Source organism: Monosiga brevicollis, genomic scaffold (assembly GCF_000002865.3).
Source record: "Monosiga brevicollis MX1 MONBRscaffold_24 genomic scaffold, whole genome shotgun sequence".
Taxonomy (NCBI): domain Eukaryota; class Choanoflagellata; order Craspedida; family Salpingoecidae; genus Monosiga; species Monosiga brevicollis.
This window is the reverse complement of record NW_001865061.1, coordinates 95621-110017: the sequence shown is the minus strand read 5'-3', so window position 1 is coordinate 110017 and position 14397 is coordinate 95621. Positions and strand designations below refer to the sequence as shown.

The 14397-nt window shown below is 54.5% G+C and overlaps 1 protein-coding gene across 1 annotated transcript in view; it reads left to right on the top strand.

Moving 5' to 3' along the window:
- Window positions 1-2731, top strand: part of MONBRDRAFT_10803 (uncharacterized protein) — a gene marked incomplete at both ends in the record, with an annotated part of 3602 nt that extends 871 nt beyond the window's left edge. The window contains 7 exons of the mRNA XM_001748609.1: window positions 127-399; window positions 541-727; window positions 848-1552; window positions 1667-1803; window positions 2134-2237; window positions 2381-2531; window positions 2594-2731. Coding sequence (XP_001748661.1) covers window positions 127-399; window positions 541-727; window positions 848-1552; window positions 1667-1803; window positions 2134-2237; window positions 2381-2531; window positions 2594-2731 — 1695 coding nt within the window. The remainder of the gene's footprint in view (window positions 1-126; window positions 400-540; window positions 728-847; window positions 1553-1666; window positions 1804-2133; window positions 2238-2380; window positions 2532-2593) is intronic.
- Between the last annotated feature and the right edge of the window lie 11666 nt (window positions 2732-14397).

Below are 14397 nucleotides of genomic sequence, written 5' to 3'. Positions count from 1 at the left end.
AGCTCCGCCCCTCCTGTTGTCGCCCCGGCTCGCTTTGAGCCTCGCCACACCTGTCTGCGCTTGACCGAGCTGGCGCCACACGCCTGCCAAGAAGCACTCCTGCTTGCCGCGTTTCGTGCTTGGCAGCCACTGCGTGTGACTCTGCACGGCGATCCGCCCAGCGCTGTTGTGCATTTTGCCAGTGCAGCACTTGCCGAGGCGGCCTACACACAGCATCGATCTCCTGCCCTTGCCTTTTTGGGTGATACCGCAGTTGCCCGCCCGGCGTCCCCCCCAGTCAACCCTCGAGCCGTGGCTGAAGCGCGTGCCGCTTCATTTCGACGCCACCTCCTTGCCAAAGTCCGCAAGACACTCTTTAGCAACGTCTTGCGTGCTGTTACTCGCACACTGCACCGCGAGGTAAACCCCTCTCGTTTCCTCCCAGCCTCTTGTGCTCGCCCACCTTCTCATTGTGACTGCACAATTCACTCATGGATGATGTTTTGCCTTGGTCTGTTTTCTTTTCTTTTTTTTTTTTTTTTGCTTCGCTACTCCCCGCAGGTGGTTGAGCCAAAAATTGACGACTTGATTGCCATGCATGTCGATTGGAGCCGCCATCGTCGCGAAAGCAAGCGCCAACGTCAAGAACAAGCCGATGAAGCTGCACGCAGCGTGGAGCAAAAAGATCTCCACTCTGTTGGACTCTTGCCCGCGGGCTACCATCCAAACCCATCGCCGCCCCGCCGTCGTACGTTCTGGCACACGCCACCCTCCCACCCCCTTTTGCTCCCGCATCTTCACCCATGTTTAGCGACCACCTTGCTTTTCCGCACCTGGTGCTGATCATGTGCCTTATCACCTACGTCAGGTCTTGTGTCTTCGGACAAGTCCGACGATGAGTCATCGGAGGATGAGGACGCCCCGCAGCGCCGGGACTACATTTCATCCAGTTCAGAGGACGAGCAGGACATGGACGTGGATGAGGATGATAATGATGGCGATGCAGACAGCATGCCAGACAACGAAGACGCATCTGAGCAGCTGGCACGGCTAACGCAACGCCGCGCTGATGCCGCGCGTCGCGCCCAAGAGGCTGAACTTGAATCAGAAGCTGACAAAGCCGCTCGAGAAGCCGAAGCAGCCGCCCAAGAAGCGTTGGACAAAGCCTTGGACGAGCCGTTGCGTACCCCCGTTTCCCTGGATCAACCAGAGGCTTTGGCGCAGGCCCAGCAGGAAATTGAAACGTGGTTGGCCTCGGCAACAGCCGAGGACGTGGAATTTGTGATTGCAGCACTCTTCGCGCAAACCGATCGCAAGGCCAAGGACCATGCTCCTGCGTATGCCACGCAATATCTTCCAGCCTTGCTGCGCGCTTTGCGTGCCGAACTTGCTAGTCTTGACGCTGAGTCGCAGCTCATCGCGACTTCTGTCGAGCACAAGCCAACTGCCGAGCCGAACGAACTCTCAGAACCGCCCCAAGTCCCCAAGGTCATCCCCCATGCTACTGGATGCGCCCGTGCCGAAGGCTACTACTTTGTTTCAGCCGAAACCAAGCGTGCCAATGTGGCTACCGGTAGGCTCGCCCTGTTCCTCTGCCTCTTCTTTTCTGTCCATTGCTTGTTACCCATACATCCGCCCCATGACCGTTTCCTCGCCGCTCATCCTCACAAACCGTGACCCGCTGCAGGCCGTCAACAGGTGCAAAAGGTTGCCCGCACCGCCACGCGTGACAATCGGCGGCAGGCTCGTCACGTGACGAGCGCCCTGGCCTCGACCGGAAACATGAATTTGGCTGCGGAAGTGGGCCTAATTCAGCAACTCAAGGTATTGCCTTTGATCGCAGATGCGCCGAGCTATTGCACCATCCCTTGACTTTTTTTTTTTTTTTTTTTGTTTTTTGTTTTTTTCTTTTTTTTTGTTTTGTTTTTTTTTTTGTCACCGCATCCATATCCGCAGACACGCAGCAAGAAGCTTGCATTTGGTCGATCGACAATCCATGCATGGGGTCTCTTTGCGATGGAGGTTGGTTGATTCGGTGAATGCGCCCCCCTCAAGGCAATCGTCTTTGCCTTGTTCTGCCCTCGAGCATGTCTCACAACCTGCATTTTGGTCGTTTTTATACCTTGCTCTTCCTTGCTCCCATCATGGCGTCAGGATATCCCGGCCAATGAGGTTGTCATTGAATATGTGGGCGAGGTGATTCGCCAGTCGGTGGCCGACGAGCGCGAGCGACGTTATACTCAAGTCAAAATTGGCAGGTGCGCACCTGCTGTCAACCAGCCCGTCCTTTGTTTCTCCACACCTCTTGCAACCCGAAAACCCCCAGACCATGCCCTCGCTTCGATTTTGCTGCTTTCTTTGTCTTTGATTGTCTTTGATGATGTTGTGGGGGCGCTTTTAGTTCGTACCTTTTCCGCATTGACGAGCTCAACGTTATTGATGCCACACGACGCGGGCACATTGCCCGCTTCATGAATCACAGCTGCGATGTTGGTTTACCGCGCTCAATTCCGAACACCCCGTTTCATCCAAAGGTTTTTGAGTCTCACGACGTATTATCCTGCTGTGTGCTACTTAGCCCAACGCCTGGGCGCAGACAGTAACTATTGGGCAGGAGAAGCACATTGTTATCTACAGCAAACGCGATATTCGCGAGGGCCAGGAAATCACTTACGACTATCAGTTCCCCATGGAGGACGAGAAAATTCCCTGCTATTGTGGCGCAGAAAACTGCAAAGGCTTTTTGAATTGACCTGATGAATTCTCATCTGATCTCATGGTTGACTTTCCTCTTGACCCCTTTGCTTGGTAAAACAAAATCAAAAAGGAAAAAAAGAAATCAAATGCCATGGTTTTTTTGTTTTTTTCAGTTTGATCAAGCGCCAAAGGCCCGAATCAGTAACTGATCTCATTTGAAAGCAAGCCAACACAGCTTGACCCAGGACACAATAGTAGACATGCAGACGCCCGCAAGACAACGGCACACATCAGGAGAGGAACGCTCAGCAGGGCCCTGTCTTGAATGAAATAACCGTCATGTTGGCGTGCTCGTCGCGGCTCAGCCACGTTAGTTTAGCTCGCTGACTGCGACGTAGTTGGCTTCACAAGCAGCTACCAGGCGCTTAGCGGCCGATGAAACTGCCATTTGTCGTGGTAAGATGGTTGCGCCTAGCTGTTCGTGCACCAGCACGTGCTGCGTTGTCGCCGACGGTGAGCTCGTATCGAGCCCAGAGACGGTGCCAATCTGGACCATTCCTCGAGGACCTGGGACCATGACTTGCACCACACCGGCTACCCGTACGCGTCGACCCAAGCAAAAATGCATGACCACACAAACCCACGGTGAGGTCAAGAGCAAGCTTGCCTCGAACATGCGAGAGCAATACAATTCCAGACGCCTCAATAAGCATCTACAAACCTTGATTGGTTGGAATGACAGAAAAGCGAACAAAATACTGCGGAAGTGGAACAACGTCAATGTCCCCGCACGGCTCAGTAGCCGATGCGTCGTCGGATATCTTGAATAGGCTCATTCTTGCCGAGCCAGGCACGCGCGTAACTGCTCGCGCAGCAATGATATGTTGGAAACAAGAGCACGTTAGATGACAATGACAATGAGCCAGCGATGCTCTTCCCCCTGGCATGGCCTCCTCACTCGTATAATTATCATCGACAACGCCCGCAAGTTGTTCAACACAGGTGATGTGAGACTGCAAGATATGCGAGCAACGCACCCAGGATACGCTTGGACAAAAAGGCCACTGTGTCAACGGCCTCGACGGGCGGCGGCGGGATTGTGCACGCAAGCTTCAAGAAGGAGGCCGGCTTTGCGATATCCAGTTTATAGCATTGCATGTCACCGCTGTGAAGTGCAGCAACGAGGAGCTCGCCGTCCGGCGACACAGCCACCGAATGACACTCCTTATCCAAATCATGAGTCCTATTGATGGAACGAACGGTCCAATCAGCGCAAGGTCAATGGCTCGACCCGACTTGAAGCAGTAGACGGGGCAGCGCTGACACAAGGAACGTGTTGAAGCGTGCGCAGGGAAGTAAAACTTGAGCATACCAGGCTTGAAGGTCGTACGGCTCGTCCGGCATCGGCAGTCCCCACAGCGTGACGTCACCATCTTCCGCCGCACCTACGACCCCAAAGTGATGAAAATGACTTGGACATGCTGTGGGCCTACGCTAATTGCTGCCATGACGCGGGTTCCTCGGTTGCAAGAGGACTCACTGATGCAGTGGCGAGGGCTGCGAGGGTGGACAACCACCGTGTGAATGGGTTCCGCGGTCGTGCCGAGCATTTCGTAGCATTCATTCTTATCCGGAGATATTATGTGAAGCACACCTTGCAGACCTACGAGCGCAATGGAAGGCATGAAAGAGTCAACTGCATCATACTGAAAAGATTGCACCCAAATACGCGCCAGGACTCGGGCACGAACCACCCGCAATTAAAATGCTGCTTTGCAGCTCTGGAATGTAGCTCCATGCACAACAGTAAAAGTCCTAAGCGCAGAGTAACCCCAAGATATTGTCGGGGTTGTGAGCGTTAGCAAACAAGGATGCGCCCTTGCCGGAGATGGAAAGCCCCGAGATGGATACATGGCCAACCTCGTTGGGGAAGTGATATCGCTGTACAACGCGCTGCGCTATCATATCGACCAGGCAAACAAAACTGCCACCAACCGAGGCGGCCACGGTGCGATCTACACAACCAGCAAGTACGCAACCCAGCAACATGCAATCAAGCCATCTCATCAGTGTGGCACCTGGTACAAACCCAGAGGAAGCAATGCTAGGGGAGACTAGGCTTTGGCACCACGATTGAGCACCCAAACAAAACAAATAAAAAATAATAATCAACGTACAGCGAGGATCTTCGGGAGGCGCACAAGCCACACCCCACGCATGCTTGGCTGCGAGCACACTGGCATCGTCTTCGTGATGCTGGCGTAGTCGTAGGCATGATTGAGTGGGAGGACAACGTGAGCAAACGCAGGCAACGATTGTCGAGCAGGGCTAAAGCCACGAGGAAATACTTGCTCATCGCAAATCCTGGCTGCGCTGGCACCTTCTTACCATGCGAAACGCGCGTTGCAACTGCAAGCCGGTAACGGGATCGAGTGGGACGACGGGAACTGGCTCTGCGGCTGCATCTGGCATGGGAATGCGCGAGACTGGCCCGGCCATGTCTAGAATCTGAGGCTCAGTCGGGGGTGGCGGTGCCAAACTCGGCGCAGCATCACCGTCAACGGCAGTCTTTGCGGCTCTACTACGTCGCTTGGTTGGAGCCTTGGCGCCATTCGGCTCAGCCAAAGTGTTTTCTGTCGTCGTGCCCGAGGCTGCCTCACCGTCAGTGGTTGGTGCACTCTCAGCTTTGGACGTTGACCGGCGTGCAGCACGGCGCGGGGGTATAGGATTGCCCTGCTCGTCGAGTTCAGGCTGCTTGCGAGGTCGCCCGACCCGACGCTTTGGAATTGGATTGCCATGCTCATCAACTGGCGGTGGCTTGCGTGGGCGACCCACTTTGCGCTTTGGGATGGGATTCCCGTTCTCATCCACTGGTGGCGGTTTGCGAGGCCGGCCCACTTTGCGCTTTGGAATGGGATTCCCATGTTCGTCCACCGGCGGCGGCTTTCGAGGACGACCCACGCCCCGCTTGGGTATTGGGTTGCCATTCTCATCCACTGGCAGAGGCTTGCGTGGACGACCTGCACCTCGTGACGTCGACTTTTGTCCAGCGCTGCCGGCACCAGTGGCGCTGCGTTTGGCTGCTGGGCTCCCATCTTCGGTGGCTGCGGTTTTGGCAGCTGAGGCGCGAGCTCGACCGTGTGCACGTGACAAAATGGTTTCAAGAGCTGGGTAGGACGAGTTGGAGCGCGGTCATGGTCAGTAGGAGCAAGCGAGGCAAGAGCCTTGCAAAATGGCAGACACGTTGGGAGTGGCATACAGGCTGACCTCCAGGCATGCGATCAATGAGGCGTGATAACATGTGTCGTTCATAGCCCGCCTTCATATTATCAGTGGGGTTTAGTTTGGCCGCGAAGTGTTTGCGCAGCGCAGCACGCACGGCCTAAAGCCATGCCATGACACAGACGTGAGATGCGACGAGACAGGGGCATTACTTCCAAAAAGCAGACATACCTCTGGGTCCTGGTGCTCCGACGACTCTTGAAGTCCGAGTTTCTGATAGGCTTGCTCAACTTGACGGTCAACATCGCGCGCGACGCGCTCGGCCATGCTGCGGGTGGTCCCGAGGGGCTGTGCGTGCATGCCAGCAGTACCACGGTGGGGTGGATTAGGAGCGAACAAGAAACAGCATGGATGTGGGCTTCAAAACGGTGAGACGGGATAGGTCACAGTGCGCATGGAGAAAAGGTTAAAGAACTACAGGTGCAGACGTGAATCATTGCTCTCACGTTGTTGTTGATCGTCCGCAAAGCCGGCAGCCTAGAAGCCAGATAGAATGGGAAGAACGCCTGGACAAGTGTAGCGGCCAAAGCGAAGGACAACACTGTATGGTGAGCTTGCAAGTCATGATACCGCTGCAAAGGGCATAATATGGCTGCTAACGCACCGGGATGCGAGGATTGCCAGTGTAGTGAATGCTTTTTAAGGCTGGGAGAGAAACAAGGCCTTTGAGCCATTGCAAATCGTTGTCCGAAACGTCCAGGTGCGTTAGCTTTGGTAGGGCTGCCAGCTCAAGCGACTAGAGGGACAACCGGGGGAACTTTTGTGAAAAATCGCGGCTGCGATGCCTGCAACCAATAAAAAGGGATCCAACCACAGGTGCATCGAGAAACGTGACCCACCTTCAGCTGACAACCGCTAAGATCCAAGTCGGTGAGCTTGGTGTAGGCCGCCAAGTCCAGGGCCTCGAGCTGCTTGGCCTTGAGGCTCGTCACCCTAGCAGGCCCAATGCAATGCTTGAGTCCAGGCGCGGCTAGGATCGAGAAGAACAGGCGCAAGTTCCGGGGCAACGAGACCTGACAAGCAACCGCCACCTACTTGAGCTGGGTCACCTCTGATGCCGGCTGGCCAGGGTGAAAGGCGCTCAGATCGATTGCCTTGCGCCGAGCAGGCCTTGCCACGGGCTCGTCATGCTCACTGCCTGCTGCTTCACCCACTGGCGACGCCGCTTCCGCGGCCTCGGCCATCACGCACGACAACAACGCAATGTATTTCTCTCACACTTTCGAGCTCTCTCTCTCTCTCTCTCTCTCTCTCTCTCTCTCTCTCTCTCTCTCTCTCTCTCTCCTCTTCCTCGTCAGCTCGAAAAAAATAAAAATAAAACTCGGAAAAATTCGCGAAAATCATTGAAAATTCGCATTTCTTTTCATGCCTACTTGTGGTACTTTTATCTTCCTTTCGTCTTGTTGTTTCTATGTGGCTTGCTATCATCGCGACTTGCCTTCTTTCTCTCTACCCCGCCTGTCTCACTTTGACTCTATCTCATTCCGGGTGTGTCTCTCGCAATCGTTCAACAAAAGGCAAGACACCATCAGGACTGCTCGCACCACGGCCTTCAGCTGCAAGGCATGCGCGTCTGGTCACTTAAACATGGTTCGGGATCAACTCGAAACAAGACGCAAGGCTATCAACATCGGTTTTAAAAGAGCCCACAGAGCAGAGCGAGGCGCGGCCTGGTAGCCCCGGTGCGGGGGAAATTACTCTCATCTGATAGTGTCACTCAAATTCAACATGCCCCTAGACTCGAACGACGCTCAAGACTCGCACTGCTCCATCCGCATCGCCCAACAGGATGCAGTCTCCGGTCCAATCCACGGCCGCCAAGCGATTGCTGTGCGTCTCCAACCGCATCACGGGCTCGCCGCCCTCGGCCAGCTTTGTGCGAAAGAGATTTGGTTAAGCATGAGGGTGAGCTTTGTCATGTGCAGTCAGAGCAGGACACCATACGATTGCGTACATTGAAGATGAGGGCGCGAGTTGGATCGCCCCGCCCCTCTGCATCTAGGATGCAAAATTGAGCCCCATCGCTGGTGGCCATGATGGGAACCGATGCCTCACTTTCTTCGGGGCTTGCACGAGAGTCGAGAACCACCCCTGGCGGCTCTCCGAGACGACGGCCATCGGTCCATTTGAGACACCCATCTTGGCTCAGGGCATAAATACGGTTCCAGTCCGCTGAGAAGCTACGGTCGGTTTGCCAAACACCGTGAGAAAAAGAATGAAAGGCAGGCAAGCAAGGTGACTGTAAAAACTCAAGAGGCGCCCAACCCCCAGGGAAAGCGCTCGGTCAAGAACGCACAAGAGCTGCCGGATTGCCATGTGGTGTGGCTGCAACTTCATAATGACCTTGCCCTGATCCAAATCTAAAAAAAAATAAATGAATCAGCAAAGTCAGACCACGCTTGTTTGCAAAACTGGATCACAATGACGTTCGAAGCGTGTAAGCAACCATGGCCCAAGGCAAGACGCACCAAGAAGATAGACTTGGCCAGTCTGAGACCCCACTGCTGCCACCTGCGGCGAGCTGAAGCAGCAACGAGTGCCGGCCTCAAAGCTTTCCGGTAAAGCAAACCGGCCCACCATCTTCATTTGCGCCATATTCCATCGCTGGACGGAAGATCTTCCGTTTCCTTCAGCAACCAGAAGCAGCATGGTACTGCTCTCCGCGTGACCATCGGCATCCACCACACGGCACGTGCCCCTGAACCATAGCGCCGTGCCCAGAGCGATAAGGCAATGACCATCTCACACGCCTCCACCTCCGAGGCCCACCTTCCCCCCCCCCCAAACGTGTGTTCATGCTCAAGCATACGTACTTGGTATGCTCATGAACATTGGCAGTTGTGGGAGTAGCACCGGGCATGGGAGACACCAGGGCCAGGGCCCCTGACGCGTACACAAGGACAAAGGGTTGCTGGTTTGGGTGGCAAGCGGTCGCACATCAACAGCACATTTTGATGAACAACAAGCGCAAGACTACATCAGTAGCATCAACTTGCAGAAAATGCCGGGCAAAACGCGACCAGTCGGAGGTGACATACCACACGATCAAGCGTCTGGCACCACAGAGCGGCCACGAGGTCCTCGGGCGCATCAAAGGCCATGACCACTTCCAGAGAACTGGCATTCCACAGCCTGTGTCAAAGAAGCTGAATGTAAGAGATCCCCGACGTGACGCTTCCGAGTCGCCACGACACAGAAACGCGCAGAACAGCTGACTTGATGCAGTGTGATTCGTCGTAGGAGATGACCAGAGGTCCAGAGGGAGCGCGCTTGACGAGACGCACTGGCGCACTATGCTCGCAAAAGGCCTCCTATCTCACCAGGTTGTTAGCCTGCGCCGATGGGAGCCGGCTCGAAGCCAAATCAAGCTAAACAATGCCACTTACGCTGCTGAAGATCAAAAAGGGTTCCCGTTTGAGCTCTAGTTGGGAAGGAACAAAAAGAACGATTGGAATCAAGGTGGTGCGCGTGCGCAACAATCAGAATACCATGCCTGAGTAGAAAAGGCTAAAATTTCCAGTGCTCAAATGCTGAGAACATACTTGAGACTGAGCGTGCGCGGTGACTGCCGAGGGAGGACACGTCCTCCATCTGGGTAGTCGGTGTGGATGGTGTGGGCCTGGCAAAGTCAGGAAACGGACCATCAACGCTGAGTGTCAGAGGATGAACTACCAGGCCGGAGGGGTGCTGGAGATGGAGCAGATCGCACGCACGTGGCAACAGTCGTGGTATCCGATATGATGACGTCCGTCATGGACCGTCGCTCCTGTCCCACGGCAGGAGAGCGTCCCTGCTGAGAAGATGGAGAGGATGGTGAACCAGCAAGAGCCGAAGGCAGTGGTGCTGGACGGGTGCGCTCGCTGGTGGCGGGGGTATGTGGGGCATCGCGCTCGGCAGCAGCTGGAGTGGAGGCTGTCGAAGTCAGCGCGGGTGCTGTGCTGGTCAAAGCGTCTGGTGGTGCCTGCTGATGCTGTGCTGCGGTCACGTTCGCCATGGCGGTAATTTGGCGCTGGTGTGTGGGATCGTTCCGTGACAAAGCCCACAATTGAAACTGTGAGGCGAATATTTACCGGGCACAGGACAACAGCCGGCGGTTACACGATTCACCCACCTTGAGCAGTTCAATCTCATCTTCAAGCGACTGAATGCGACGCTGTTCCATTTCGTAGCGCAGCAAGAATGGCAGAGCTAAGCGAGCAGAGAGAAACCGTGAGTTACAAGCGCTGAGGAAATGCTCAGGGAACGAAGAATTTTTTTTATTTTTTTTTTCCGGATGTTGCTGCTGCAGCCATGCGTGTTGGTGCCTTGACGTACGCAAATGTCGAAAGACAGCCGTTAGAAAATTGTGTAGTGAGACCAGAAAAGTATCACGCCAGGCAAACGTAAAGTAGGTTCGGAATGGAGCCTGTCTTGCGGCATCGGAAATGTAGGGCAGGGCTGTGCAGAGCAGACGTGGGGGACATTGAGGCGTGTGACTACAAACATGTCGACTTGAAGAGAGTGCAGAGAACAGTCGAATCAGGACTGCACAAGCCCTGACCGTACCCATCCAATCCTTCCACTCGGGACGGTGCTGATGCTCGGCGGCAATAACTTGCAGCAGCTCGGCCAACTGGGTACGCCATCAACATTGAGAAAAAGCCTTGATTAGAGAGAAGGTGCATGACGGAGAGGGATGTCGCCGTCGTACAGAGACAGCAGATGACAAGGAGCTGACCTTGTCAGTGCGCTCAGTTTTGCGCGCATGAACCGCATATAATTTGAGCAAGGAGCTGCGCAGGCTGCCGGCCGCAACCTAAAGATAGCCGGGCCATCCTCGCGCACGACTGAGATGGGAATGTGGTAGTTTCCATGGGCAGGGGGTGCGGTTTGACATCGCACTCACCTGAAACTTGTGGTCAAGGCGGGCAAAAAAGCGGGTTTCCAGTCGCTGCCAGAGATCTATTAGATCAAGGAGCTGACTCTTTTCCACATGGTTCAGAATCTGCTTCAGGATGGCATCAACCTGAGACATGCCAAAAGCAAGAGCGGCATCAATATCCGACACGCTCTATGCAACAGCCCTCCACATTGGCGGGCCGCAGTGCTATTCCAAGGCCAGGCTTACGCGAAAGGTTTGGTTGTTATCAGACGCCAGCTCCTGGCTCATCACCTGCCACGATCGGAGATGGGATGGCGCGACACAGGCAAAAGACCGTGGTAAGATCAAGCCATCCCCACAGCTCAAATCCACCGCTCAACACGCAAGAACCGAGCAGCACCGAGCTTGCGCGTGTCACCTGCGATGTTCGGGTCAGGCCACGAAACAGGAGGTATTCCTTGACGGCTTCATCGACAAACTCGGTCGCCAGCGCCATGGCGCTGGAGCTCCTGATCCGTATCTATACCACAACCCCCATCAAAACACCAGTCATCAAGACGTACTGACACCCCTCTACCCACCACCACCTCCTCCTCTTCCCTCCTCCCTGCTCTCATCTCCCTGCCGCCTCGTCCGTCGCGTCGGCCACCCAACGTCCAACGTGCTCCAGTCGTTCAAAGTCAGTGTCGTCGCTCATCAAACTCACCACACACACACACACACACACACACGCAAAAAGAAAAATAAAAACACACTTTCGCTTTTTTTTTTTTTTTTTTCTCTCTCACTCACACTTCCTCGAAATAAAATAAATAAATAAAATCAGGTTATTGGATGATGCACGATGGCTCATGATAACTTGGCGGGAAAGGGGAAGGGTAGGGAAGTATCGCTCCAGTCGCGTCTCGGTTCGGTTGATGGTCCCTGCTCGGTGTGTGGACTTTGACCGTTACAGTTGGACAACATAGAATAGTATCTGAATTTGTCGAAAGATTCACAGGGAACATTAATAAATCGAGAGCTGTGTTATTCAGGAGTTTGACGCTCTTCTGGGCCAAGGTTACAACGAATCCGGATTGAGACGCTCGAGCATTTGGCGTTGCAGGCGGCTACTAGCATAAAAGTGCACCGTACCGACTGGGACTCCCGCCATCAGCTCTTATTTAAGAATAATAACACCGCTCTTTGACTTTTCGTTTGAATATGAATTGGATACTATGGAAGTAACTTTTAAAAGCTCGCGGAGCAAGCTCATTGCCTCCGACCTCTTGCCAGCTTCCAGCAACGGACACGGAGGCACGGCGGCGACAGATGAGACAGCTGAATGAATCACGCTGAACGCCTTTGATTTTGCTCATTGGCCAGGTTGATCTGGGTGCCAGTGACTGTGAGCTGAGCCCCCTAAAGAAGAGAGAAAACAGAAGCAAAACCACCCAAGACAAGAATGAGGAATCGAGGAAAGAATCACCGGTCCAAGGCGTCAAGTGCCGCCCGGCGTTGCAGCGCAAGTCAACCAAAGTTTTCGCGCGCACAGTTGATGGTGCTGGACTCACCTGCGCGACAAAGTCGATAACGCTCACATCGGCGACGGTAGGGAAGACGGGCAAGGTCAGCACCGCAGCTCCACCATCGACGTAGACCTCAACAACCGTGTTGTCCACCACGACCTCGATATCCACCATCACTGTCCACCTGGGCTCATCCACAACGCTTCACATGAGAGAGCCGTGCTCCTGAGCCGAGAGGAGCGAGCCAATGGTCGTACCGTGTCACGTTTGTCGAAGCAACACCTGGAATACTTGAAGCCTGATCCGGGGTGGCTGCAGACTTGAGCCAGCAGCAGGGCTGCCCCGCCTGGGACAAAATATCAGTCGACAGGGCATGTATGCACGAGCAAGACCTTGTTTCAGTCACAGCCACCTTGAAATAAAAGAGCAAAAACATAAACACACAAGAACAAGGTTGAGCGCACGCCGCTCTCACCGTGCAGGGTGGCATGTCCACTGGCTGGCTAGGGACAAAAGTCAACGCCTGCAGGCGGGTTGAGAATGACATTTTACGGAGCGACGGTGAGGATGAAGGTGCTGCTACCAAACGGACACTCCGAGGGATCCCACCATGCATCGCGCATCGCTGCAGCAGGCCTCAACGCAGGAACCAGAGGTATTGGTATCTGGCACAAAGTGTTTGTAATCATTGCCTACAGCAGGTCCGTTTGCACGTCGCGTAAGCAAGTCATCAAGCCCAGCTATCCGTCAGTAGACGGGTCACGCAGACACTCCACCAAGCAAACCTGGCATATCTCGAGGAACCAACACCGGAGCACAACTCGAGTTTGCTGCCTCCTGCAACGCGTCTAATGGTGCGGTCGCACAACACGGATAACATATGGTATTCTTATTGACTCGAAACATTTTGCCGCTTGTTGCCTGATCCCAATTTATCCGCCAATGCCAGACGTACTCGCAGACAGTCGCGTCGAGACAATCATCTTGGGCACGTCGGTGCGATTTGAGCTTCTAAGTAGAGCAAAATTTGACAAAGATTGTGAAACCCATTGGCACAAAACACGGTAGGCAGGCAAGTTGGTATCGGTGGCAACGGTCATGAAATACCGCTTGCAACCTGAAACAAACTTACTTGCTCGTGTCCAAGCCAACCACCACGGTTGGCGCGGCCACGACTCCCGAGTAAGCCACCTAACATTCGTGCAAAAGGCGAAGCCATCTCACAAATATCTCCACGTTTGGCCATCCCATGGTGATGAAGCATGCCGATAAATGCAAGACCCGTGTGGCAAGCATACGCACCGCCAGTGGTTGTGGGTTCGACAATTTTGATTTGAGCCAGCACGTAGGTGTCCCGCTTCCGGGCTGTGCGGTCACGTACACAAACCCTTGGCAGCCCGATGTGTTGCAGCAAAGCTGAATCCAAGCACAACGAGCCACCAGTGGATGTCAGTGTGGCTTGGCGGGGCAAGGTCTGTACCGACACTGCATACCTCGCGACAGTAGACAGAGGTGTTGGTAGTTCCAGACAATGGCACACCCTTGATGTCATTCCCTGGGTGATCCACGCCTGCAAGTTACAGTGCGCCCAGGTCGGATAAGTGTCCAGTGCTGCAACCTGTGCTGGACATTGCAAACAATGGACTGTTGTTGGTGCACGGGGCGCATTGAACGCGTGCCTGCAACAATGGGCGTATCACTGCAACGCTGCTCTTCAATGGCCGTTACAAAGATGCGGGTCTCTTGAGTAGGGTCCTCCATGGATTTGAGCAGAGCCATGCTACCATTGGCGGTGGGAGCTGTAGCATTGAGTCGCATTTGCATCTGTCCGGCGAGAGGTGAGTGCTATGTGTATGGCAACAAGCAGACTTGGCGTTGGCGTGCGTGATGTAGGCGCCCACCTTGTAATGTGCATACCGCGTGCCCGTCAACAATCGTTCCGATCCGTCCGCCATGCTCGCGTGCATTTCAAGCGAGTTGACCTGGGAAAGAAGGCGTGCCATGAATGCGCGTGTCTGGAAAGGAGCAACCTGAATGCACAAGGGGGTGGCCGGTTGCTCAATCTTGGGC